General features: G+C 54.8%; 3 protein-coding genes across 6 annotated transcripts in view; 1 reads left to right on the top strand and 2 right to left on the bottom strand.

The window, feature by feature from the left end:
* Positions 1 to 5,133: 5,133 nt before the first annotated feature.
* On the bottom strand, positions 5,134 to 14,834 carry AP5B1 (adaptor related protein complex 5 subunit beta 1). Of its 2 annotated transcripts, none has more exons than XM_074371701.1 (3): positions 14,703 to 14,834; positions 7,848 to 8,014; positions 5,134 to 7,743 (listed from the first exon to the last, which is right to left on the bottom strand). In XM_074371701.1, exons 2-3 carry the CDS (start codon positions 7,995 to 7,997, stop codon positions 5,260 to 5,262), a joined length of 2,634 nt encoding a protein of 877 aa, XP_074227802.1. In that variant the 5' UTR covers positions 7,998 to 8,014; positions 14,703 to 14,834; the 3' UTR covers positions 5,134 to 5,259. The 2 variants fall into 2 exon arrangements, with proteins under 2 accessions (XP_074227802.1, XP_074227801.1); XM_074371700.1 differs by lacking the exon at positions 14,703 to 14,834 and adding an exon at positions 8,404 to 8,497.
* An 85-nt stretch (positions 14,835 to 14,919) lies between these two features.
* OVOL1 (ovo like transcriptional repressor 1) lies at positions 14,920 to 25,938 on the top strand. 2 transcript variants are annotated; one of them, XM_010957148.3, is made up of 4 exons: positions 14,920 to 15,053; positions 21,539 to 21,756; positions 23,615 to 23,804; positions 24,004 to 25,938. In XM_010957148.3, exons 1-4 carry the CDS (start codon positions 14,954 to 14,956, stop codon positions 24,297 to 24,299), a joined length of 804 nt encoding a protein of 267 aa, XP_010955450.1. In that variant the 5' UTR covers positions 14,920 to 14,953; the 3' UTR covers positions 24,300 to 25,938. The 2 variants fall into 2 exon arrangements, with proteins under 2 accessions (XP_010955450.1, XP_045374165.1); XM_045518209.2 differs by having other exon boundaries at positions 14,921 to 15,053; positions 21,543 to 21,756.
* Positions 16,877 to 26,860, bottom strand: part of LOC123617437 (uncharacterized) — a 35,823-nt gene continuing 25,839 nt past the window's right edge. For both annotated transcript variants that reach the window (XM_074371714.1, XM_045518206.2), the window contains 2 exons: positions 19,771 to 19,857; positions 16,877 to 17,007 (listed from right to left, as the gene is read on the bottom strand). The gene's annotated coding sequence lies outside the window, so the exon portion shown is untranslated. The remainder of the gene's footprint in view (positions 17,008 to 19,770; positions 19,858 to 26,860) is intronic.

Below are 26,860 nucleotides of genomic sequence, written 5' to 3'. Positions count from 1 at the left end.
AGCAACTTGGTTCTACTACATACACAACAATCTCAGAATAAAAATAACAAGACTATAACTAACAGTATGATTACTAAACAGTTTAAAATTTTACTTTTGTAGTTCTTTTGGTCCTTAAGTTATATTCCACTAGATGTACAATCAATTTACTGTTTTTAGTTAAGTTCTATGGTTATTGCCGCCAGTTAGTTAGGACCATTTGTTTCATTTCCCTTTTGACTTTTCAAGATAGCTTTTTTAAAATTTACTTTTGCTTTATGTGATTATTAACATGTTTCCAAAGTCAAATCTACAAAATAAGACATATTTAAGAAAACCTAGTGTCTACCCCATTCCCTCCAACCTGTTATCTCCTGTCCTAAATAACCTTTAAAATATTTTAGTTTATTTTTCCATTGTTTACTCTTTAAAAATATTAGCATACATTTATGTATATTGAATTCAATTTCCTAGTATTTTGCTGAGGATTTTTGCACCTATGTTCATGAGCGGTATTGGTCTGTAGTTTTCCTTTCTTGTGATGTCTGCATCTGGTTTTGGTATCAGGGTAATGCTGATCTCGTAGAATAAGTTAGGAAGTGTTCTCTCTGCTTCTATTTTCTGGAAGAGATTGTAAAGAAATGTCATTGTTCTTTCTCAAAGTTTTTTTTCACCAGTAAAATTCACCAGGGTACCATCTGGGCCTGATGCTTTCTTTATTAAGTTTAAATTATTTTTTGTTGTTATTCATTTTAAGGGAGTTTTTTTCAGCTTTACTGAGGTATAACTGACAAACAAAATTGTAAGTTATTTAAAGTGTACATTGTGATTTAATATGTGTATACATTGTGAAAGGATTCCTCCCATCTAGCTTAACACATTCATCACCTCACATATTTATTATTATATTACGAATATACTATATATAAAAATATATTTAACTATTATATACTATATAACTATTAATTATTGATTCACTTTCTCTAGATGTAGCTCTATTCAGATTATCTTTTTTCCCTTGCCTAAGTTTTGTTATATTGTGCCATTCAAGAAATTGGTCCATTTCCTTGAAGTTATCAGACTGTGGGCATGGAGTTGTTCATAATATTTCTTTATCATCTTTTTAACGTCCATGGGACCAGTAGTGATGACCCCTCTTTCACTTCTGGTATTAGTAATTTGTGTCTTCTTTTTTTCTTAGTTAGCCTGGCTATAGGCCTATCAATTTTACTGATCTTTTCATAGAACCAGCTTTTGGTTTCATTGATTTTCTCTGTTGGCTTCCTGCTTTCAATTTCATTGGTTTCTGCTCCAACTTTTTTTATTTATTTCCCTCTACTTATTTTAGACTTACATTACTCTTCTTTCTCTAGTTTCCTAAGGCAAAGGCTAGATAATTGATTTTTAGATCTTTCTTTTTTTCTAATATATGTATTTACTGCCATAAACCTCACTCTAATATTGCTTTCACTGAATCCCACAGATTTTGACAAGTTGTATTTTCATTTTTGCTTAGTTCAAGATATTTTAGATTTTCTCTGAGGCTTCCTTGACCCATGTGTTAGTTAGAAGTGTGTTGGTAAATCTTCAGATATTTGGGAATTTCCCAGCTATCATTCTGTCATTGATTTCTAGTTTAATTCCATTGTGGTCCAAGAACAGATTTCGATTCTTTTAAATTTGTTGTGATTTATGGTCCCAAATGTGGTCTGTCTCAGTGAATTTTCTACATGCACTTGAGAAGAACATGTATTCTGCTCTTGTTGGATACAATAGTATATAATCAATAGATATTTTATAATCTGTATTCTTTAATCTATCATTAGTATTCTATAATTAAATCCAGTTGATTGATGGTGCTGCTCAGTTCAACTACATACTTACTCATTTTCTGCCTGTTTGACCTGTCAATTACTGATAAAAGGGTGTTGAAGTCTCCCCCAAATACTGCATTTGTTTATTTCTCCTTGCCGTTCTGTCAAGTTTTTTTCCCATGTTTTGACACTTTGTTGTTAAGTGCATATATGTTAAGGATTATTATGTCTTCTTGGAAAATTGACCCCTTTATCATTATATAATGCCCCTCTTTATCCCTGATAATTTCCTTTTTTGAAGTCTACTTGTCTGAAATTAATATAGCCCTGATACTTGGAGGACAACTTGTTTGAGTATAAAATCCTTGGTTGACACTTTAAAAATGTTTTAAAATGCTGTTCCATTGTTGGATTGCTTTGTATGTTGGTTTTAAAAGTCTGATGGCCATCCTAATTCTTTTGCCTTTATAAGTTACTCCATCTTTCTGCCTGGAGATCTTGAGGATTGTTTGGGGAGAAAATCTTCAAAATCTAATTGCTTTGTGAAGATATGTCTCAAAGTTGATCATTCTGGGTTAATTTTCCAAGCTTTTCAGTGGGCCCTTTGAATATGCTGTTTTTTTCTCCTGGAAAGTTTTCTTATAGTATTAAATATCAGTTCTGGTTCATTGTTTAGTTTTTCTTCAGAGACTCCAATAATACAAATTTGATTGATTCCTTCTTTGACTATCTTCTGTTTTCACTACTTTCTTCTGACCCCTTCTTTGTCTTGATCTCACTTTCATTATCTTGATTGTTTTTCTTTCTTCAATGCCCCTTATATTTTTTATTTGAGCCTATTCTCCCTTGGGCATATGTAATCTTTATTTCTAGACAATTTTTTTCTGTTTTTTCCATTTCTTTCTTGAGTTTGAGAGAGGAAGGAAAGGGACAGGGCACAAACACTAAAGGAATGACACAGCAATTGAGGATAGGACATAAACTGGTTAGAACCAAGCTGGCAGAATATTTGATCTCCACTAGACCTTGAGTTTCATTATATGCTCATTGTAATGTATTAGCATACGCACAGTTGCCGTAACAATTCCAAGGCTGGACATAAAAGACCAAAAAGTGGGCGGTAACCCAATTCCTGGGAAATCTTGCCCCTTCCCTAAAGTAGTTGAAAGAATCTTCCTACTTGTTAGCATATGAAATTACCCAGCCCACAAAAAGTAAATACCCTCACATTTCGTGGCTGATCTCACTTTCCTAGAGGACCCCACGCTCTGGGGCTGCCTCTTGCCTTTTGAGACTGCCCACACTCTGTCTATGGAGTGTGTATCAAAGGTAGATACAAAAATAAATTTAAACTAAACACCCCTACACCTTGAGGCCTCTCTGGCCTTGAGATGGCCTGCACTCTGAGTGTGTAACTTCCTGAGTAAATCTTTCACTGTACTTCAGCTCCCTCTTGAATTCTTTCCTGCACAAAGCCAAGGACCCTCACTTGATGGAACTCGTCCCAGGGACTCGCCCAAGACCTGGGCCACGGTCATCCTCTTGCACCCCACTTTCCTGCAACAAGTTCAGTCAACTCTCTTTTCATTTTTTCCTGGGTTTTTCCTATTTCAGTTCTTTTTAAATTTCTCTCCTAAGACAGTTTTGCATATCTTCAAATGCTTGTTTGGAGTATATTTAGTTCAATTTAGTGTTGTATTACAGCTTTCTTCTGCTTCATGGCTGTTTTTTGAGGAATGTGTGAATTTGCCTCGGTTGATATGCAGAGAAATTAATTGTCTGATATTTTACAGTAACCCTGTATGAACCTGCTCACTTTTTTCTTGTTTGTTTGTGTGATGTTGGGTGTTTCTTCTAAGATCCCTAGTTTAATGCGCCCTCTTCTGTCAACACTGAAAAGTCCAGATACTTCAAAGGGTTTGTTTTGAGAGTGGGGGAGGGGTGTGGGTCCTAATTTTGTTCTCTTTTGTCTTGCAGAACCGTGAAATTTCTCCCTTTGCTTCCCCTTTTATACCCAAATGCTAAAGGGCACTTCTCCCTTCCTTTCTACCTTTTTGATCCCCTGAATCTATGTGTTTCAAAGGCTGCCCCTTCAAGTTCCAGGTACTTTAAAATCCCTTCCCTTGAGTCCAAGCTCAGACCTACTCCAGACACTTGTTAACATTTGCAGACTTAGTTTCTGTTTCCTGGAACCGAACCCTTACCAATTGGGCAACGGCGTACCCAGATCACAAAAGCTCCAGCTTGGGACAGACCTCTCCACCCGATCTGCATCAGCCCCACTCATCCCGGGCCCTTCTTTCCTTCCCTGGCCCACCCCAGTCAGAAGGTTAAGAGTAGGAGCCCAAGAGACAGGGGCCACAGAAGAGGCCCTTTCCCCAGGGCAGTAAGGCCCGAGCCGCTGGTCATTCTCCACCCTGCACTACTGACTGTTGCTTCTGCAGCCTCCAGGGGGCGGCCCAGGACAGGAGGGTGGGGACTGTGGCCCTAAGGCCTGTGCAGATCCCTGCTCTGACAATGTGGCAATGGAAACCTGCTCTAGGATGACAAAACATGATTACCAACCAGCTGGGTGACTGCAGGCCAATCACTCAACTCCTCTAGCCTACAGATTTCCTCATCTGTGGGGCCCTGCTGAGCTGTTGCAAGGATGAAATGAAGCAATGGATGTGAAAAACAGCTCGGTGCTTGGCAGCAGAGTTGGCCTCAATACATCTGAACCCTAAGTAACTCATATTTGAGAAAGAACTAAGGGGACTAGTTCTCCTTACCTGGAAGATTCCTAGGTCAACAGACTGGGTTTTCTAGGGGCTAGGGTGAGGAAAAGTCAGCTGACTGTTAGCTCAGATCATGGGGCCCCCTCCTTCAGCCCCCAAACCATAGTAGCAGGCCCTTTCTAGAGCTGGTGCCAAGCAACACAGCCTGGGGAGGCCCCCTCTCTAGGGAACGGGACATCGGGCCACTGCAGCTGCCTGTTTCTGCCCACTGGCCCATCGTCCTATCTGGCCTGAGTACCCTATGCAGAGACCCTGCAGACCTCTGGAGTTATGAAGCACTGGCTCACAGGTCAGAAGGCTGAAGTCCAGCTTCAGCCTCATTCCTAAATTGCTGGGTGGTTTTGGGCAAAGCCAGACCCTCTCTAGGAAGCAGAGACTTGGATATCTTTGCTCCTGCCTTCTGGGCAGGGATTCTAGAGAATCCCCTACTGTAGCTGGGAAGGAAGGAAGTTGCATGCCCTGCAGTCTGGGGGCTCCTAGTCTGGAAGCTTTCCTGGAGCCTCTAACCCCCACCCAGTGTGCCTGTCCCCAACCAGCGCCCAAAAGAAAACAAGCCAGTGAGGGTCATTAGTAAATATAAGTTTTTTTAAAGAAAGGAGCTACAGGACTGTATCCTGGCTCTCAGCAGCCCTTCTTGGGCAAGAGCCTCCAAAGGCCAGTCTTGCTCCCACCTGGCCTGCCCCCAGGGCTCAGACAGCAGCTGACAGCCCACGGAGATAGGCTCCCACCAGAGGCAGCACAGCCCAGTCATCAGTCCGCAGGGCCACAGGCACTCCGTCCGCGTGGGCTGCCTCCAGCCGCAGCAGCAACCTTGAGTCCGGGGGCAGACGGATAGCTATGCAGTAGCTAGTAGGGGCCTGAGCCACCACCACAAAGGGCTCCAGGTGGCAGGACACCAAGGCCTCCAGCCTATGCGGCCCAAGAGGGCACCACAACTGGCTTTCAGTGCCCTCTGGAAGGCAGGAGTCCCAAAGCTCCTCAAAGAAGCCCACCTTAGCCCCCTCGGGAGGCTGGGGGAAAGGCAGAAAGAGATCAGCAAAGTTCACAGGCAGGGGTGGCAGATGAGCATGGCAGGTGAGGCCAGTGGGTGTGGTGTACAGGGCGCGCACATCCAGCCTTGCGGGAGCTGGGCGTCGGGGCTGCAGAGGCAGCAGGAGAGGGCTGGTGGGGCGGCCGGGGCATAGGCATGGCACGTGGACAGCCCCTACAGGTGCATAGAGCTGTCTTTCCACATGGAAGCGCAGCTCCAGCGAATACACTGGCTCCAGCACCTCCACCTGGAGCTGTAGCACTGGGACCGGTCCCTCAGCTCTGCGGGGACCTATGCTTAGCCGAATCGGGGCTGGGGCCTCCTGCACCATCAACGCCGCAGCAAAGCCCTGGTTCTCGGCTACCAGTGAAGAGGCCAGTGCAGGTGCAGCAAGTGAGGGACCCAAGGCCATCCCCAGCTTGGGCCCTGACAGGTGGGCCAGGAGGATATAGTAAAGGCGAGCATGGTCCCGCCCGTCAGGGTCCTCCAGCTGCCTGGCCAGCACCTGCAGCAAGTCGGCCAGGCCTCCCCCGACACCTGCCCGCAGCAGGGCCCGGCAGACCTGTAATAGGGCCTGCTGAAGGCCCCAGTCCAAGCAGTGGGCAGCTGCAGCCTGCAGGAAGCTGAGGGTGGCACTCTGGGCATCCTCATTTGCCACCTTTGCCAGCATCTGCAGGTGCCAACGAAGGGCCTCATCCTTGCCTGGCCTGGACACCACCTCCTGCCGCAAGGCCACCCTCAAGGGCTCCCCCAGCTCAGGGCCCACCCGATCCAAGAGATCTACAAAATGGGGAGCCAGTGCGGGCTGGGCTCGGTACAGCTGGGCCAGTCCGTGGGTCAAGGGTGTCAGGACCATAGGCTGCCCAGCCAGGCAGCGAACAACTAGATATGAAGCCTGGAAGCAGAGAATGGCCAAGGCCCGGGGGCCCCCATTCAGAGCTGCCCTCTGCCGCAGGCCAGCCAGTAGCTCCTCCAGGTAGCACCGGAGGCTCTGATCTTGGCCTTTCTCCTCCTTTTCTTCGTCTTCCACACAGAGCAGGCACAGCAGATGCAGGCGGGCCAGGAGGGCCATCGGGTCATGCAGGAGACTGGGCAGGAGGCCACGGCACAGCTGGGACCCCAGCAGCAACGGAACAGCCTCCTCTCCTGTGGGGCCCAGTGGCCAGTTCTCAGGGAAGCTCAAGAGGCAGTGCAGGTAGAAGAGATGGGCGGGCAGGGGCAGGGCTGGGTGCTGGGCAGCCAGGGTGAGCCGGCGAAGCAGCAAGGCCTCATCCTGGGCCGTGAACAGCGCCTCACCAAAGGCCGCCTTGAGAGCCAGAACAGCATGCAGCAGCGTCAGCTGTGCTGTGCCCAGCAGCCGTACCAGCTGTGGTTTGAAGAGCACTGGTGGCTGTCCCCGAAGACCCCGCACGGCCCAGCCCAGCAGCCACAGAAGCTGGGCCTGGGCTGCAGGAGTGAGCAGGTAGGAGGTGTCCAGAAGTTGGGCCACAGCAGCCCGCAGCTCCCGGGCCTCCTCAGGACTGGGCTCTAGCACAGCAAGGCCACACTCCCCCTCCTCAGCTGCTGACCAACTGGGGGCCTGGGGCTGAAGGTGGGCATCACCCTCCTCAGCCAGTGTCCAGTTCCAGGGACTACCCTCAGTGGGAGAGTTGCCAGCCACGAGCAGACCCTGCAGGCCGGCTCTGGCCTTGGCTTTTATCACCAAGGTGTTGCGCAGAGCAAGTGACAGCAGCAGGCTGAGTGGCTGGATGGGGCCCTCTTGCCCCATCAGGCCCCGCAGCAGCCCCAAGCAGCCCCCTAGCAGCCCAGGCTTGCAGCTCTCCAGCTCCCGCAGGCACTCGCACGCTGTGGCTTGCAGGGGGCGCTGTTCCGAGGCCGGGCCAAAACCTCGCCCCAGGTCGCGGCCCGCGGCCAAGCCAAGCAGCAGGGGCAAGAGCCGGCGGGAGGCTCCCGAGGTGGGGCCCAGCGCACCTCCTGCCGCCAAGGCTGTGGTGGCCGCCAGCAGCAGGGGCCGCCGCAGAGCCGAGGGCCGCGGCGGTAGAAGAACCAGGGTATCCAACAGGGAGGTGGCGGCTGCTTCGGCCGCAGGGGCGTCCGGCCACAGCTGGGCTGGGTACTCCAAGCTCAGAGACAGCAAAGAAACCTGGGGATGGGGGGATCTGGGTGGGAATCATGGAGTTGAGGTTTAGGGCACGATAAGCTGCGGTGACCACATGGGCCAAGGCAGGGGGCACATACGGGGCCTACCTTAGTCTGTTCGCTCAGCTTCTCACTCCTCAAGTCGCTCAGCAGGTCACGACCCAGATCCTCACCCTCGGGACCTACCATGAAGGCGGACGGGCTGGCCCGGAAGGTAGCCACGCGCTGGGCCCAGTTTTCCCGGCTCAGGGGCCCCATGGTCAGGCAAGCAGGTCCTTACAGAGAGGAGGAGGAAGGATCAGACCCGCGGCCTCGAGATGCGCGGGGCCCCAAGGCCGCAAGAGGGCGCGAGAGTCCCCGCGCCAACCCCGAAGGAGCCACCCACGCCAGGGCCGCCAAGCGACCCTAGACGCCGTCGGCCACGCGCAGACGCCAGCAGGGACCCCGCACCCGGGTCCCAAGATGAAACCGAAAGCCTTCGGGGATGACGCTGGGGCAGACCGCCAGGGTCCCCGCAGGGGAGGAGCTTGGGGAGGGGCTGGGCGGGCCGCTGGAACCGGGGTGCGTGCGGAGAGCTCATTAGTCTGCCCGCCCGCAGCCAGCACCGAAACCACAGCGCCGCCCTGGCCCCCGGCGCCCACGGTAACGGGTCGGCCGCTCTCACCCCGCCTGACTCAGCGGCCTCTGTTGCTCAGGCCGGCCGGCTCCTTCCGGGCTGGCGGCGCGGGGTGGGGCGGGGCGGGGCGCACGGCGCGTGGGCGGTGGAGACGGGGCGGGCTCCGGGGGCGGGGCCGTAACGGGGCCGCCGCCTCGCCCGCCCGCCCGGCAGGCAGGTGCCGACTCGCCGGTTTCGCTGGGGCTGAGTAACTGTCCCGCTGCGCTCGGGCCCTCCTCGCCCGAAACCGCCGCAGGCCGGGGCAGAGGCAGTAGAGTTGGGTGGGCCCGAGCTCCCGAATGCTGGGGTCCCCACCGCGCGCGGGCTGCAATCCCAGGGCCCTCCGGTGTTCAGCGGCCCCGGCCCGGCCCACGCACACCAGGTTGCTGAGGATGACAACTAGCGCGCCAGCAGCCCGCGGCCCCGGGGATGACGCGGTTTGAGAGTCTTGGGGCTCCCAGGGTGGCCGCTGGGGGGTGTTCAGGGTGCAGCCCCGGGTGCCCGCGCACTGCGCGCCGCGGGCCTGGCTGAACCGGTCGGGCGGGCGCCGCAGGGCTTGGCTTCGCTTCTCCGACGCCAACCCAGGCCCCCCACCTGCCCGGCTTCGGGGCGCGGGGCCGGCGCTGAGGTCATGGCAGGCGGAAGCTGCTGACCTTTGCCGGAGGCCGCGCCGACGGTCGGCTAGGGTCGCCGCAGCCAGGCCAGGGTAAAGCTGGCGGGGCCAGGCCACAAGCCGCGATGAAGCCGGAAAACAATGGGATGCAGACGTGAGGACTGGCAGGGCCTGACCAGTCACAGGGCCCACAGCATGCCTAGCACGGACTGCGAAACGAGATCAAGGGCCAAGCATTGCCCGCCCGTCACAGTGCTCTTGACTTACAGAGGGCGGGATTAGGGCTCTTTGGGGGCACTCAGCGGGCTGGACCTGGGGCTCACCTAGCAGCCTCTCTTGGGCCTGGGATCCAGGCTGCAGATGCCCCACTGACCACCCATTTCCAGGGCACAGAACCCTGGGCGTCCAGACCCCACACCCACAGGCCGCCGGTCTGAGTACCGCCTCTGGCTCTAATTAGGTGGCTTTGAAGATGAAACAGGCCTGAGCCACCATGCTAGCCACTGCCAACTAGGCTTGGCAGGCCCCTCCCTACCCCATCCTGCTACCCTCCAGATGGGAGGTGGTAGGGAATGGTGGGGTAGAGAGTGATGGAATAGAGGCTCTCTGGGTCCCCAGGGCGCCAAGGAGATGGAGACAGGAAACCACCCTGAGGGACAAGTCCAGCTAGAAAACCCAGTCCCAGCTCCCCTGGGCCCTGGCTCCACAGTTGACTCACAGGCGGCAGCCCCAAACTACTTCCCTCTAGGTGCCTCAGTTTCCCCACCTATAAAATGGGAGTGATGACTCCTGCCTGAGAGGCTGTGGGGTGGGGCTGCCTGGCTAATTAAACCTAAGATGAAAGAGACCAGGATGACAGCAGCCCTGGGAGGGAAGGCAGCTTGGGGGTAACAAGGAGCCTGTCTGGTTTCCCTGTCTGAGGCCCAGAGGGTGCTGATAACTGCACATCCCCAGCCCTTTCCACTTACAGGGAGGGAGGAATGATTATTAAACCCCTTTTACAATTGAGGGGACAGGCTTCAAAGGGTCAGGAAATATGATGCTGGCTCTGGCCCCAGCTCAGCCTCTGACAGCCACCAGCCTTTCTGAGCCTTGGCTTCTTGGGGCCCAGGGTCTGGAGGGAGGGAACCCAGGTGTAGTTCCCAGTGCTGTGGTGGGAGCATCCATGTGGATCCACTGAGGCTTATAGCACTCTGAGGTACCCGAGGATGGATACCATTCACAGATAAGGAAAGGGAGTCCTAGAAAGGTGCAGTCACTTGCCCAATGTCGCAGAGCCCCTAAAGGGTGCAGCCTGGACTTCAGCTCCTTGCTACTCCTGACTTGTGGCTCATACCAGCTCTCCTCAGCCTTCACCTGCCTGCCCAGATGTCTGCTCCCCTGAGGGCAGGGGGAGTGCTGGTCTGTCCCCAGCACAGGCCAGGCATAAAACTATAAAATTGAGCTCAGCCCACCAATACTGAGGACATGAGTGTTCCCTGAATCTGCAGCCAGCAAACCCACCCCTAAGAGTGACTTCCCAGCCAAGAGGGCCCAGGTATGGGCTGTAGCCAGGCGCCTGAGCAGGGAACTCCTCACTCAGTGCCCACAACTCATTCCTTCTCTTTGTGCTGAGTTTCCATCCTCCTCAGTGCAGCCCAGTTCTGGGGAGACACTAGTCACAAGGCTTGTAAAAGGGCAAGTCAGTTTCCCAAAGGGGTCCTGAGTCTCAGTTTTCTCATCTGTAAAATGGGAGATAACTCATCCTCATAGCACTGCACACTGGGGATACAGGGATGCTTTAAAAAGAATGCGTCAATACACAGATCCATAGAGAGCAGAGTAGTGGGTATCAAGGGCTGGATGTTGGGAGGAATGGAGGGTGACTGCTAATGGGTAGTGGGTTTCTTCTGGGTTATGAGATGTTCTGGAAGACAATGATGATGGTTGCTGCACAGCTCTGTGAAGATACTAAAAACCACTGAACTGTGCACTTTTAAAGGGTGAAGTTTATGGTATGTGAATGGTACCCAAATAAAGCTACTAAAAATGGCGTTAAACGATGTCCTTCACGTACAGAACTTATACTGGGGGAGACAGGAATAGACAAACAAAACAAATCAAAATTTCCTGGAATAAAAGATGCTGCCAAAAAAAACCCCAATAAAATAGGGTAAAGGGATAGAGGTGACGGGGGACAGGATTTTGCTAGGGTGGGCAGAGAGCCCTCTTGGAAGGGGGCACATATGGCTGAAACCTGAGGGACGAGAGAGAGCCAGTCATCAAGTAGGAAAAGTGTTCTGGGCAGAAGGAGCAGTGGAGAGGCCTGCGCTGGGAACAGGCTTTGTCCTGCTCAGTGGACAGAGGGCGAGCAGTGTGGCTTGGGGGAATGAGCAGTGGGAAGAGGCATGGGGTCAGAGGCCAGCAGGGGCCAGAGCATGCCAGGCCCCAAGGACTTTATTCATTTGGGATGGGAGCCACTGGAGGGTCTGTGCTGAGCGCAGACAGCTGGCTGGATGGGGGTTGGAGTCTGGGACGCTGATCAAGCAGCTGTTACGTGGGCCAGGTGAGGTGCAACAGGGGCTTGGATCAGGGTGCTAGCACGCTCCACTCTCCCCACAGCAGACCCCAAGTCTTCCCACTACACTGAGCCTCACATGATATGGCCAGTCTGCCTCTCCAACCTCAGTTCCTAAAGCCTTCCCACCCCTCCCCTCCCAGTCCAGCCACCTACCTCGCCTTTTAGTTCATCACACACACGGCTCACTCCTACTCTGGGGCCTTTGTGCCTTCTGTCCCAGGTATGGGTCAGGCTCTTCCCTGCTCTGCACAGCTGGCTCCTACCCCTCATTCAGATCTCAGCACCCCTCAACTGTCACCATCCCATCACCAGTTAAATGTCCCGCATCACACTAATAGTTTCCTTATTTCTTTGTTTGCCTTGCACCACAGAACACCCAGTGCTAGCATACAGTAGGTATTCAATAAATATTTGTCAACTGAATTAAGGAAGGAAGGAATGGTATTGAACCCGCACTCTGTGAACAGAGCAGAAAGTGCCTATCCTTATGGGGCTCATAGTTCAGCTCCATGTTTACCCAGCTTCACAAATTGTCTGGTTCTTGAGCTACCTGTGAACCACACCAGCAGCCTAGCGGTCAAATCTGCCTCACATATTTTATGTGACTCATTCCATGTTTTAGAAAAGGTTGAGTTAACGTTTAAAAATTGGTAGATTTCACATACAAATCTGGATTTCCAGCTTCTCTTGGGAAATGGATGAATGTGGCAACGTTGGTTTCTGTGCTCGAATGACATGCTTCTCACTGGTTCTTTCCATAGGCACAGTCTCCATGGTCCCCCCACTCCCCTATCTCCCCCTGACAGTTGCCCCTTATCACTGAGTTTGCACTATAGTTTTCCTTAGAATAAAGACATTTGCTTTATATTTATGCTTCTAGCAAAAGTTGGAGCATGAAAGGCTGAATGAGTCACATTAGTCAAGAAACAGGATATTCATTCATTTAACAAATACTTATTGCCAATCCCCTCGGTGGCAGGCAGGGTTGTAGATGCCGGAGGCACAGCGGTGGACAGCATGGACGAATATCCCTCCCTCCTGGGGCCTCAATCCATACACTGTGTGACTTTCTTTCCACAAGGGGAGACATTTGAGTTACTCCCCCAATGAGAAAGGCTGCCTCTGTGTCTGCCATCATCTATGAAGACTACATCAGTTTCCAGTAAGCACCTACTGTGTACTGATCCCTGACTGTTCTGGTACAACCAAAATGCCCAATAAATATTTGTTAAAGGAACGAACTAAATTTACCTTTCTCCTAAATGGTGTTGGTCTATCTTATTTCCCCAGGATTTATTCAAAAGATAAGCAAGGAGTAGGTGCTCACTTAAGGCCAACTGGATGAAAAGGTCCAGGGTAAGAGTGGAGGGCTGACAAGGGAAGTGCTGGCTACAGGAGGCAGAGCCCTGGGAAAGGAAGGGGCGTGGCAAACATTAGGACCCCTGCCAGAGCTCACAGCACTCTCAAGGTGGCCCTGGGAAGTAGCTGATAGTATTCTCAGGCGACAGACAAGGATATAAGCTGGAAGGAAAGCCCCTTGGCCAAACTCGCAGGTTCCAAAAAGGAATAGAGGAGGAGGCCCATCTGCCTTCAAAGTCTACGCTTTCCCCACCCACCCAGGGGGTGTTCCACAGACTTACTGTGGGGGATGGGGAAAGTTGGAAAGGGCCCCTGGAAGCCTCCCTCCCCCTTGAAAAACTATCCTCTTCCACTAGGATGCCTGGAAGTCCACCATAAGCAGGCTGCTCCTCTTTTGACTCCTGACTTTTGAACTATGTGAATTCATTTATCAGATTCATTTCCTCCTAATCTGTTCCAGCAAACATTCAATATGTGAGAAAGGTGTGTGTGGTAGGGATTCTGAAATATTAGTTTATTTTACATGGGGGAAGGAGGAGAGCTAAAAAGAGGAAAGGGTCCCATCTCTGCCCTTACTAGGTCACCTGGTAAGAGAAGCCCAGTGGCCAAAGGGTCGCTCACAGTTAAATTACTGTGCCTCATGGAAGCCACCAAGTGCTCCTCAGCTTCCTAGGAAGGTGGGGCCTCACTCCAGGAGGCTGGGCCTGGGGACTGGGCAGAGCACAATGAATGGTTGGAGGGAGGGTCCCAGGCTGAACCTCAGCCAAGGCTACGCTGTGGGGGTAAGACACGAGCTCTCTGCCTGCTGTGGCTGCAGCCGGGCAAAGCAGATTAAGCCTGCATCCTCTGCCCTCGGCTCACCTCCACTTTTGCTGCACCTGAAATCCAGCCATTTGGGACAAAGATGAGGTCTTTGGGGCGAGGGGAATGTAAGCCCCAATAACTAAGGCGCTGGGGTCTTTCGGGATCATGGCGGACCCAGAGCGGTTTAAACGTCCCTTCCTCCACGAAGCCTTCCACACTTCCCTGGCCAAAAGGAGGGCTCTGGGCAGCTCTCCGCGCCCAGGCCGGCAGGGTGCTCCCTGCTTTGGGTTGAAGCCTGGTGCGTTCTGGCCTGCGGGCTCCTACGTCCCCGCGTGCCTTCCCGCACGGAGCCAGCCACCAGCAAATACCTCTGGGCTGAAACACGAATTGCTCAGCCAGGCCTTTAAGACCCGGGGCCGCCTGGGTCCAGGCCCGGTTCAACAAGTGTGGGCCGGGCCGCCCATTCCGCCCGACGGCTTCGCGCCTCCCCAGGTGCCCGGGGCTCACCGACCCGGCTGGGTCCAGTCGGGCGAGTTTCACTTCATCACCCGCTGAGCGTGTAAGCGCCAAATAACGTTGCCCCTTCCCCTCCCTCCTCTCCTCTGCTCCCTCCGAAACTCCGAAACTCCAGTTGGCGAACGCTAGCATTCCCACTGGGAGGTACCCGGAGGGCGGCGGCCCCCCGCCCCCGCCCGGCCACCCCGCCCAGGCCGCGAGGCCACCTCACCGGCAGCGGAATGGAAACCGGTTCGACAGGTAACAAATAGGTGGGTTGTCACCGTTATTTCCCAACGCATGCGCCTTCGCTCCCCGGGCCACTCCAAGCTAATTAGTTCAGATCACCCCCTCCCCGCCCCAGCCACCAACACACACCGCCGCGAGCCAATAAAGCGTGAACCCGTCCGGCCGGCTCGCACTTTAAGACTTCCCGAGCGGCTGCGGGGGACGCCAGTCGCGCCGGGAGACGCTTACCTGCCGCTTCCCCAGCCGCCGGGTGCACCTGGCTGCAAGCGACCTCGTTCGGACGGAGGACGGCGACAGCTCCGCGTAGTTGAAACGGGCGCGCGCAGTCCCGGACACGGCCTCTCGGCGGAACGTCGGGCGCTTCGGCGACTTCGTCCCCGACCTGCCCCCCTCCTCCAGCCCGTCTCCAGCCGGGAAAGGTGGGACGGCTCCGGCTCTAGTTACGGAAGCGGACGGTGCCGGGCGAGAAGGATTCGAAAATGCCCCGCGCGTTTCTGGTGAAGAAGCCGTGCGTCTCCACGTGCAAGAGGAACTGGAGCGAACTCCCCGACGAGGAGCGCGGCGAAATCTACGTGCCAGGTGAGGCGCCCGGCCCGAACGAGCAGGCGGCGGGGCCTCGTCGAGGCGGCGGGCGCGCGGGGCTCAGTGGCGCGGAGCCGGGCGGCCGGCGCAGTTGGGGCGCCCGATTTAATGTTTAAGCGGCCGCGGCCCCGTTAGCCTGCGGCGCGGCCGACCCCGGGCGCGGGGGGAGGGGAGGGCAGGGCCGGCGGAAGGAGCTGGCAGGTGGGGGTGGGGGCAACCGCCGTTCCCAGGCCCCCCGGCGGGGCTGGGGGGCAGGCGGTTCCGAGGCGCGCGAGTCCGCGCGGTGCCGCCCTCCTCTCCGCCGACCCAAGCCGCGGCGCAGGGGAAGCAACGGGGTGTGTCACCGCTCAGGCGACCCTCCACTCTCGCGTCGTAAATCTAGAAAGCCGGGACTTTTATGAGGCCGAAGAAGGGCACTGGAGCGATGCCACTTTGGGGGCAGGGAGCTGGAGTTTCGGCTGATACGTGTTTAAAAAAAAAAAAAGTAAGAGAAGACCCAAAGTTTAAGCTACCTTCGTTGACTCTCCCTCTCACACACCACACTGGTGGCAAGAAGGTCGCGTTGAGGATCGGGCCGGCGGGGAGCTCCCAGATGTGGGGAGCGCAGAGGCTCTGGGGGCGCCCGGCTGCACCCCACTAGCCCTGAAGACAAAGGTGGAATCATGTCTTATCTCGATTAGAAACGCACCTCCTTCAATCTTGCAGAGGACACCGTTGAGCTGAAAGTGGTTTTAAGGAGCCCACCCCACAGCCAGGGAACCAGGCCCCAGGGAAGCGGGTTGCACGGTTTCTTTGCGGAAGACGCCTTGACGGCGTCCGAGTCAATTTTGAATAAGTAATCCCAGTTGTTTCTTTCTCCAGGGTCATATTCTTCATTAGGCCCGAGAACTCTTCTGCTCCTTCTGTCCTCCCCGACCCCCAACAGAATCTTCCGTCAGGAGCTAGCCAGTTCCTTCGGACTCCCCCTCCCCAGGCCTTGCGGGTGGGGCGGGGGTGCGCTGAACACCCTGCCCAGCGCCTCCAATGGGGGAGAGGTTGTAATTAACCAACCGACTTTGACCCTTGATCTGCAGGCTCCCCGGCACCTCCCCAGGCCTTGAAGGAAAGTGGTGAAATGAGGGCGGTAGGGGCCCTGTGAGGGCTCTTGCCTCAGTTTCTCTCCTGAATAAATTGTTGGAGACAGTGAGGTCTTTGTGGCCTGACATGTCAGCATCCTATGGCCTATGGCCCTGGCGGGAGGTTTCACAGTTTAACTTTATCTCAGGTGCCTAGGCCCCTTTCGGCAGCCTCCTTAAAACAAAGGAATGTGCCAGAAGTCCTGATAACTCCAGTAGAGAAACTGACAAAATCGGAAGTGAGCTGCCTCCTCACCTGAGGCGGATCACAGTGTGGGCCCCGGATTCTGTGTATAGTTTCTTGCTCCTCCAAGTTCCCTGGGGAGTTGAATGGTGGTCCACCTCCACAAGAGCCCTGTGAGGGGTGAGGGACGCCATCCCCCTTCCTTGCTCCTGCCTCCTCCCTCACTTGGGTTTGACTTGCTGCTTAGCTGCTCCTTGGGATCTGATAAACTGAACTTGGACTGTGTTAAAGGTGAGCAGAGCCTTGCCTGAGATTCAATGTGCTGTTATTTTTAGTTTTATTTCACATCCCAATCAGTAACAGATCATGTGGTGACTTTTACAAAGGACAAAGAAATTCCGCTTGTTCAAATCATTGACTTCCTTGCATCCTAGTGATTTTCCCCACCACAGTTCTGGTGGCCAAAGTGGGAGTGGTGGGGTTGACCTACACCCCAGGGGCTGACCCCTCAGTTGAGGAGGCGGGTGTCTGGGTGGTCTGTCCACCTGCTGTTGCTGTCCAGGTGAGGGGAGCTGCTCACTCTGCAGAATCATCCTTGATGTTGGGTGGGGTCTGACCTGGAGGTGCAGGTGAGAATTTGCCAGAGAGAGTCCTGTGGGGTCCAGCAAAGAGTAGAAGTCAAAGAACTTGCTTTTGCCTTTAAAAGCCAAGTGGCCCACTGGAGAGTTTTCCCACAGCTTTTGGAAATGAGAAGGGGAATGTTATCAGGCCATGCTCGGGTGCCTCAGATGGCTGGAGAGTGGGGAGTGTGTTTTGTGGTGGCCTGTCCCCTGGCTGGGCCATTCCATCACCAGCCGACCGTGACCCCAGGAGCCGGCTGGGCACGTTTCCTTCACCCCACCTCACACACTCAGCACGTTGTGACCAGCTAAGCATTGACTCCGTCAGGTCCCACTGGGAGAGGCACCGGGAGGGCTGGGGAGCAAAGCATTTAAAGTCTGACCTTCCTGCCAGGGCCCTCTGAGACCCTTAAAGTGGCAGAGAGTGCCTGGAAAGAAAGCATTTACTGACTTAGAGCCCTGGGCCCCAGTCTGACCAGCACTCCAGCCTCTCTCCCTGAGGCACAGTTCTAGAGGTTTCCTATCCTCAGTCCCCTGGGCCTCACTCTCCTCCCAAAGCTGAGGGAAAAGCCCAGAAGTGGGCACAGGGGCTGGAAGGCTGCAAGGGTGGAAGATGGCTCCACTCATGCTGGGAGCATTGAAAGGGGTCATGTTTAAGATGCCACCTATTTGGGCCCTCGAGGTCCAAGAGCCCACACCTGAGGCCCCCCGCCACATTCCCTGGTGTTTCTGCTTCGTTTTGCCAGTATTGACTTTGGAGTGCAGGGAGTAGAGTAATGCTGGTTTCTTGAGAATGAACCCAGGCATCTGTACCCCGGAGTTAAATTCCATCCCCCGGACTGAAGAGGAAGCTTGAGGAAAGGCCGGGAAGGCACTTGAGGGTAGACAAGACCTGGAAGCTGAATGATATGCTCCCAGCCATGAGCATCCCAGGGCCTCTTCCAGGCCCCCAACCACCTGCTCCCCTGTTTCAGACAGAGCCTCTGCAGTGTGTTCTGTCAGGTCATCAGCACGTGCCCACCCCAGGGAGGCAGCCAGGCTGAGGCGCTGGAGACTGGAGTTCCCTCAGTCTGGCTCTGACTAGGTAGTGTGGGAACCCAGGGAGCTCTCTTTCAGCTTTGGGCCCCAGAGTGCATGTGTGGGGGCGGGAGGGAGTGGCACGGAGGAGAGATTATGCCTCTGTTGATGATTATTCTTATAATTCCGGGGAAGTGTTGGCAGTGAAGGACGAGTCTCGGTGCCCTCCAGGGAGCAAGGCTGGGACAGTAGACAGCCAGTCCACAGATGGGGACAGCGTGGCCGGGCAGTGGGTAGATGGGATTCATAGTGTCTCCTGGGTGCTGCCACCCAAGCTGCCAAGCTCTCACTCCCTAGCTTCGGTGACCCGAGGCAGAATCCTGCCTGATGATTTGTCCCAGAAAGAGAGCAGGTGAGGACGAGTCCTCTGGGTACAGGGAGGACAGGAGCAAAGCGTGGCCATTATTGATGTCAGGGTTCCTTTTTAACGCAGTTCACTTTCCATGAGTGTTGTATGAGGTCCCTCAGGGATGTGGAGCCCCTGGCTGCTCAGAAGCCTAGTTGTGGTGGTTACGGCAGCCACCCTGGTGTGAGGGCTGAGGTGCACAGTTTTAACTTCATTACGGACACAATATGAAAAGCGGTTGGGAAAGAGGGGAAAGATACTGCCTGAGAGAAAACTTGGCGCTAACAGAATGGAAACCGGCAGGTCAAGAGATGGGCCCAATGCGTTTGCAGGGCTGCGCAGTTCTGCCAGTTGGCAGCACTGGTTTCCTTTCAGGCATTACTAGCTGACCTGCTGGGGTGGGAGGAGACGGGCACGGGGGACCCCTGCCCTTCCTGATAAGGGAGCACAGCCCCCTAATGCCGGCCTGGGCTGGGCTGGGCTGACACACTGGGCTCCCCTGACCCTGATTCAGAGCTGAGTTACCCCCAACCCCTCCCCACCAGGTCAGCACCAGCCCCTGTGTATCAGAGGCTTGGTGTCCTCACATCTGCTTCACCTGCTTTCCCCAGAGAGGCCGGCACCAGGCCTCGTGCTCAGCCCTGGCCTGAAGCCTTAGATGGAGTAGGACCTGCCACTCTGTCTAGTATTTGGGCCAGGAGCTTTCAACCCAGGAGAGAAGGGGAGGTCTGCTGAGGTGAGGGAAGAGAAGGCCCTCAGGTGGGAAGCTGCTCTGGGCCCGTGCCCGCCACGTCATCCAGGTGGAGGCAAGTTGGGCCACCAGAAGGGAAACCTGGAACCCCCGAGGGTGCAGGGAGAGGGCCTGGCCAGTTTGGCCTTGCCACACTCTTTGGCTGTGGGCAGGCAATGAGTAGCCAAAGCGGCTGCTACCTTGCCGGAAACATCTAATTAGGGGACAGAGAGCAGCATAAGCAGGGCCCAACCAGTTCTGCTTCCTGCCACGCGGCAACACCCAGTGACAGGAGCGGCGGCCGGGAGCACTCCCTGTGCGTGCGGCCGCAGCAGGGCACGCTCACGGGGGTGGCAGGGTGACAGGTTTGGCGGGGCAGCTGGGATGAGGCAAACAGCCCCACCCTGGCAGCCATGCGGCTGCTGATCCAGCCTCACCGGCCCCTTGCTCGCTCGGGGTGGAAGCAGCACGAGGCAGACCAGGCAGGCCCCACCCTGACCCTGGTTCCTCAGCACCATCACTTCGAGGTTTCTGTGGAATGAGAGAGGCAGGCACAGGAAACAGTTCTCCTAAACTGGCGTAGATCCTTGGAACCCTAGCCATGGACCCCCCTCTAGTGGAGCAAGAGTGATTAACCCTCACCTGCAGTCTCTCCTCCCTCTGCTGCTCCGTGTGCATGTGGTATGGCCGGGCTCCAACTTTTGGGAGCCACACTCACGCCATCCGATACTGAAAGACAGAAGAGGGTAGAGGTTCCTGTTTGTTTCTACCTGGGTTGAGAAATGGAAATTGTCATTCAGCTTTGAATTCTCAGCCAATAGTGGGTAATCTGGCCTCAGAAGCTGCCAACGCTCTGCCACGCCCACCCTCCTGCGGCCCCCAGCCCATGTATGCAGGGCTGTCGCTGTGGGAAGATAGGAGGGACCCCAAGAGTTCCGGCCTGACACCAGCCATCCAGGGCTTAGAGAGAGGCCAGGCCAGGGCCAGCCTCTGGTGAATCAACTCTCGGAATGAGGTGGCTCATTAGAGTCCTTGGACGGACAGACAGACGGCGCCAGTGCCAGCAGAACGGGTTTGGGTGGCGGGCAGGCGCGTTCTTCCCTAGTCAGACCTTTGTTGTGTTTTGAGGGGGCGAGAGCTGGGGCCTCTCCCGAAACTTCGGTGCCTTCATATTCACCCTTCCTCCATTAATGTGTTCCTCTGCCTCCCCCACGTCCTGTCCCTCTGCCTCCAGCCTTGCTCACTGGGTCCTGGGAGAGGAGGCAAGGGGTCACCCCCCCCGGGCCTGGTCCACTGTCTCACCAGCTACGGGCGGTGGGCGCAGGGGGCCTTGATCATGGTTCTGAGACCCTAACTCAACCTCCTAAGGCCCTCACCCTGAAGTTCATTCATCCTTTCCTTCCTGTGCCCCTCTTGATTATTCCTTCTGAGGCTTGGAAAATGTTCCTAGCTTATGGGTTTTAAATATGCAGCTAAACCTTTTTGGGAGAAAAATACTAACTAAATTGAAACACGACATCATTTGCCTCAGCCCCGTGGACTTTGAGACTTGTCTCCTCTGCCACTCGGGAGAACTCTCCCTCTTCTCTATCAGGGCCAGGGCATGAGGGGGTCTGCTGTGTGGAGCAGCACATTAGAGGGCTGCCAGGTATCCCTGCGCCTTGCGGAGGGTGGGAGCCTGGCCCTCAAAGTGCCACAGTGAGCGGTCCCTGCTGTGGGGGAGGGTTGCGTAACAGCCGGGCAGGCTGCCCAGGAGACTGTTAGGCCGCATCCACCTGCTGCTCCCTGACCTCCTCCCTGCTCCACCCAACCTGGCCTATTTGCCTGCCAGGCTGGGCCAGTGGGAGTGGGGAGCCTGGGGCCCTGATGAGCTGCAACAGCAGGGACTAGCCAGCCTGGAGGAGGAAGGGGTTAGGACCACTCAGTTTCCCAAGGCCAGCCGCTAAATCTGCCTGGAGGAGAGGCCCAGAGTGGCCCAGACCACCAGGATTCTTCTGGGTCAGGGATGAGTCCCTGGGGCCCAGGGCCTCCAATGGTGCCCTTTGTCCCTGAGAAGAGTGGCTGAGGCCTGGAATCCAGAGGGACTGGCCCAGGTGGGGCAGGCAGACAACTCGGGAGGAATAATTGGCAGGGCAGGTTCGGTCCTCCCAGTTCCGCTAAGACACAAATTACTCAGCGGGCAGGCCTGTGGGCTGTGGTGCTTGGCTGGCGTCACCTGTAATTACCGTAATGGGGCGGGAGGGAGGTGCAGCATGCAGTGGGCTGTGGGTAGCCCTGCTCTGCTACATGCCTGCAAGGGGCGGGACAGAGGTTCCAGGTTCCAGCCAGCTCATTGCCAGGGAACCTTCCTGAAATCCCTCTGAATCCTCTGTTTTCCACCAAGCCCCTCACCTGGCTGTTCTTCTCCCAGTCAGCCTGGGCTTCTGCCCACCACAGCCGTACCAGGAGCCAGAGCCATCGGTTGCCGAACCCCCTTCTTGCCCTCTGGCTTTGGACATGAGCCTTCAGGACTCCAGCTACAGTGTGGCCCCCAGGCCCTGCGTGGTGGCCCAGCTGCCCTCTGAAGACGTGAGCCGCTTGGCAGACCCCCAGAGCAGAGACCATGGCTTCCTGCGCACCAAGATGAAGGTACTGATCTTCACACTGTCTATGAGGATCAGGGGTGCCTGTGTACACCCATGTCCAGCCAACAAGATGTGGCACAAATTAAATCTAAGCAGAGATTGGCTTTGGATCTGGGTCCAGGTTTCTGCAGGGAAGTGAACCTCACTGGGCATAGGTTGGGTGGGAAGGAAGAGGAGTGGGTCTAAAGTGGAATGTCACAGGGTGGGAAGAGGCAGTGGGATTCCAAAGACATTTAACCCTTTGGAGTCCATTCTAGTGGTTGTTCAGTTTCATTTCTGGCCTAAAGGGGAGACACCTCTTTACACAGAAGTCCTAGGAAAAGTGAGCCTAGCTTTGCACCTGGGCCTGGGCCCACGTCTGTGCTGCATCAAGAGTGATGGCCAGAGCCTGTTCGGTTCTTAACTGTCCCCTGCGGCATATGCCTGACAGTCTCCGCCTCACCCGTGTATGCTTCCAACCCTGTCAGCAGAGCCTTGCATCTGGGGCAGGCCTGGTGAGCACGCACTGCTCAGCGGCAGAGGCAGTAAGGAGCCCAGGAGGCAGCGGAAAGGAAGTGCCCCTGCTTTCGAGGAGCAGGCGAACAGCTGGGCTGTCTCTGGCTGGGTCTGCATTCCTGAAAGCTCTGGGATCTGGAAGCACCCGCCAGCAGTGATCTAGTGAAAAGGCTCGGAGAGCTATCGTATGTGCCAAGACTGAAGAAAACTGGCAGTGGAATGCTGTTCCTGCCTCTCTCACCTGCAGAGGCCAAATGTTTGTTGCAATGAGAGAGAAACCGCTAAGATAAGTGCTGGGTGGTTGGCTGGAGAGTCAGCACAGCACCCCTGGTCCCCTGAGGGTCCTTCTCCCCACACCTTGAACCCCAGTGGGTAGGGAGGGTGTGGGGAGAGAGAGCAGAGGGCACAGGACAGAAGATGTGCCAGAGCAGTGAGTCCTGACCCAAAAGGGCTTGACAGTGCAGGCCAGGAGGGTGATGGGTGCATCTGGTGCCCCGGGGAGCTCGGGGGAAGTGGCCAGCAGCAGGGCCACCACAAAGCACAAGTAACCTCCAAACATTCCCAGAGGTAGAGCACTGAGACCATGTCTCCACTTCTGAACAGATTTGAGATGTTCCGTAATTACCAAAAAAATGAAAAGTGTTTATAAGCAAGACAGTCATCAGGGTGGCAAAGGAACTCATATCATACCATGTCAGACCTGGCTCAAGTAAGACCAGGGGCTGGGCTGGCCTGCGAGGGGACTCTGGGCTCCCAGCGGTGGCCTCAGCCTGGAAAGGCTGCAGAGGCCATGCTGTGGACCCTTTCCCCTATCCTAAGGCGTAGAATGAGAACAGAGAGGCGGCAGTGGGGGGAGGGAGGGTATAGCTCAGTGGTGGAGCACATGCCTAGCATGCCCAAGGTCCTGGGTTCAATCCCTAGTGCCTCCACCAAAATAAATAAATAAACCTAATTATCTCCCCCATAAAAATAAAAAATAAATTTTAAAAATAAATATTATTAAAAAAAGAATGAGAACAGAGAGCTACAGAGAAAGATTTGGGCTCAGGGGAGGGAGAACTTTCTAACAGATAAAGTTGCTGAATCAGGCTGTTTCTGTAGAGAGTTGGCCACCCATTTCTAGAGATGGTAAAGAAGGGGCAGGATGGCAGCCTTGAAAACGGACTCAGGACCATGCAGGAGGCTGCCCATGGACCCAAGGGTTCCTTCTAGCCCTGCCACCCCATCTCCATGAGCCTACTGCACAGAGCTGTGGCCTCTGGGGTGGGCACTGCTCTCCTCAAGGGGGCTGGTGTGTGTGTCCTCCCAGTCTGCCACCTGCAGCCCCAGCTCCTGGGCGTCCATCACAAACACTATCCTCGCCACAGGTGACCCTGGGGGACAGTCCCAGTGGAGACCTCTTCACCTGCCACATCTGCCAGAAGGCCTTCACCTACCAACGCATGCTAAATCGCCACATGAAGTGTCACAATGACGTCAAGAGGCACCTCTGCACCTACTGTGGGAAGGGCTTCAATGACACTTTTGACCTGAAGAGGCACGTGCGCACCCACACTGGTAAGAGGAGCCCCGGCCGCCCCACGGAGGCCACTGTGGCGAGCGCTGCTATCTTGGGTCACAAGTGGCCTGGGGTCTCAGAGTAGACATCCTCTGTGGCTCACCAGTTAGGTCACTGGGGGAGCTGGAGTTGGGCAGGCCTTTGTCTGTTCCTCTTCCCGAGTCAGGTCCCTGATGCCAGACCGTGTCCTCCCTACAGGCGTGCGGCCCTACAAATGCAGCCTGTGTGACAAGGCCTTCACGCAGCGCTGCTCCCTGGAGTCGCATCTCAAGAAGATCCACGGCGTGCAGCAGAAGTACGCGTACAAAGAGCGGCGGGCCAAGCTGTACGTGTGTGAGGAGTGTGGCTGCACGTCTGAGAGCCAGGAGGGCCACGTCCTGCACCTGAAGGAGCACCACCCTGACAGCCCGCTGCTACGCAAGACCTCCAAGAAGGTGGCCGTGGCCCTGCAGAACACTGTCACCTCTCTGCTGCAGGGCAACCACCACCTCTGAGCGGAGGTGCCCCAGCCTGGGCGGGCCCCCAAGAGGGCGAGGGTCACCCCCCCTGCTGTCTGGCCAGTCTACCCTCTGTGGTCTTTTGCTGGAACACCTGTGATCAGGACTTAAGCTCCCAGGCGAGCGTGCTTGCTCTGGCCCTGCACTGACTCTGCTTGGATTTGCATTTTTGTCTTTTGGGCAGAGGCCGTTCTGAGCCTGTGTAAGTATGGGGCGGAGTGAGGCCAGGGCTGCTGGCCCTCCGTGGACAGCAGAGTCGGGAGCACTGGCAAAGAGCACCCCTGCAAACAACAGCAGTGGAGGAGCTGGGACGCCCGCCCAGCGCATCTCACTTCTCTGCTCTTCCGCAGAGAGGTGCCCGCGTGTGCACAGCCATAGGCGTGTGCGTGCACACACGGCAGGCCTGGTCACACATCACCTCGTTTTTAAGAAATCAACTACAAGGTGCCAAGGAGGTTTTATTTCCTTTTTTTTTTTTTAAGATGACAAATGTATAGATATTAATATATTTTTGGTGCCACTGGCGACTATTTTTGAGAGAGGATGGAGCTGGCTTTTCTCCTCCCCACGTGGTTCTATTTATCCTGGACATTTCACACCTCCTCTGTGCCTGGGCTCTGGGCTGGCTGCCCTGACCCACCTCCATCCTTCATCCTCCTGAGATATTTAACGCAAGACTCTCCTCCAGCCCTGCCTGGAGGACGTACTGCACTCTCTGTTCTCCTCGTCTGCCGGGACAGCACATCACATCTGCTCTTCCCTCCCCATGACTCTGCCTCCCTCCCACATCCTTTCAAGGCAAGCCTGGGGGTAGCCGAGAGCCTCCTAGTCTCCTGATAACAGACCTTCTGTGGAACAACTCACCATTCTGGAGGTCAAGGGTTTGTCCAACTGCGGCTGTCAGGGTAAGTCAGGTGGGATGATGAGTCTTTGATGAGCCCAGCCTCCACTGCCTGAAGTACCAATAAGAGGCTGCAAAAACCCTAAGACAGCAGCAACAAATTGGGACAGAATAATCACCAGACCCATCAGAAACCCCTATAGAGGGAAGACAGTATTAGATGGTTAACAAACTGTATTTGTAGCCTTTGTTCAAATGGCCGGGCTGGGTCTTGAGCACTTAAGGAAGGAGCCAGTTGGCTCCATTTGAGGGATTCGGCCAGGCTCCCTTGGCTTGGCTGGGTTTCCTGCTAGTAACAGGAAAGAGGTGTGGGTCCAAAGCGAGAGAGGGGTAGGGGTTTGCGCCAGCCTGCTGAAGAATGAGAAGGCAAATTCGAACGAGAACACAGATCACAGTTGGTGGAGCCAAACCCCAGGTAGAACCAGCCTCGGCCTCTTCTTCTGGGAAAGAGCAGTGTCTGCACAGCCCCGGGGTGCAGGGAACAAGTCTTCCCTGACTTTCCTCAATGTGTACGGATTGTTTTGGAAGACTCTCCTTTTATTTTGCTTTAGAGTATGTGGGAGCTGCTGTATTCTGGAAGTTGTGTAGTATAAAGACATTATCTGGAAGCTCTGTCTGGTTTACATTTCTGTAGCCCTGTGTTCATTGCCTATCTGAGGGAGTCACAAAGCTCTGTGTTGTCTGTTTTATTTTATAACTTTCCCCCTAACAATAAAAGAACTATCATTTTCTGTGTTTCTGCTTTTTTGTTTTTACAGGCCTCTTTTTCCACCTGCAGGGAAATTAATTAAAACAGTTGATGCATTCAGTACAAAGCTTTACCCTTTTAGAGTTAGCAATGGGCCTCAAGTCAAGACAAGAACCTGATAGGTTAAGTGACCTGCCCCTGGTCTGGGCTGCGAGTGCCCACTGACCCCTGGGCTATGTGTTCTGCTCTCTGCAGTGGCAGTGGGGCCTCCCTCGGGCTCCTGCATCCTGACTGACTCATGGCTCTCCTCCAATGGGTGCGGCCACTCCAGGTCCTGTCTTGGCTTCTCTTCCCTGCACCCCGCCAGGACCACAGGAGTAAAAGCCCCATTCCCAAACAGCAGGGCACAAAGTTCACGTCACTTCTGGGTCAGACACCTAGCTGTAGGGATGATCACACCCGTGCAGCACTTGTTCTGGGTCAGGTGCACTCGTGTTTCATGCATATTAGCTCATTTGATCTTCCAGCCACCCTCCAAGATAGAGGCTGTTATCCCCACCCGGCAGAGAGAAGTCGGGCAGCTGGCCCAAAGTCTCATGACTGACTAGTAGGGGAGCTGGGATAGAAACCAGACAGCCCAGCTCAGGGTCTACGCTTGGAGCACCACACACACAGCCAGTGGAGAGACCGGCAGGCAGCTTGGCACCTCTAGGCAATTCAGAGTCAAAGGAAACTTAGAGATTACCTGTCTGTCCCCATCATCTACCCAGGATCGCTGGGGGGACCCTGGTCCCTGAGTCCCAGTTCAGTGTTCTTCCATCACCCTCCTGCCAGGGATGGAGGAGGGTCTGCCAGGCCTGGGCCCTTGGTGTATGTATGTTCAGGAGGTGTGAGGAGGGTTGGTAGTCCTTGTGCCATGAGGAGAAAGGAAAACATTGATCTGACCTCTAAGGCTCCCTGTGTGAAGCG

The sequence above is a fragment of the Camelus bactrianus genome, chromosome 10 (genome assembly GCF_048773025.1).
Source record: "Camelus bactrianus isolate YW-2024 breed Bactrian camel chromosome 10, ASM4877302v1, whole genome shotgun sequence".
NCBI lineage: Eukaryota > Metazoa > Chordata > Mammalia > Artiodactyla > Camelidae > Camelus > Camelus bactrianus.
This window is presented reverse-complemented; position numbering and strand designations above follow the sequence as displayed.

Excerpts from the sequence above, each read along its gene's own strand:
- AP5B1 (XM_074371701.1), bottom strand. The coding sequence starts at position 7,997 with ATGGGGCCCCTGAGCCGGGAAAACTGGGCCCAGCGCGTGGCTACCTTC. Across the intron at positions 7,744-7,847 it reads AGCTGAGCGAACAGACTAAG|GTTTCTTTGCTGTCTCTGAG; the intron begins GTAGGCCCCGTA and ends CCCCATCCCCAG.
- OVOL1 (XM_010957148.3), top strand. The coding sequence starts at position 14,954 with ATGCCCCGCGCGTTTCTGGTGAAGAAGCCGTGCGTCTCCACGTGCAAG. Across the intron at positions 15,054-21,538 it reads CGGCGAAATCTACGTGCCAG|TCAGCCTGGGCTTCTGCCCA; the intron begins GTGAGGCGCCCG and ends TTCTTCTCCCAG. Across the intron at positions 23,805-24,003 it reads GCACGTGCGCACCCACACTG|GCGTGCGGCCCTACAAATGC; the intron begins GTAAGAGGAGCC and ends TCCTCCCTACAG.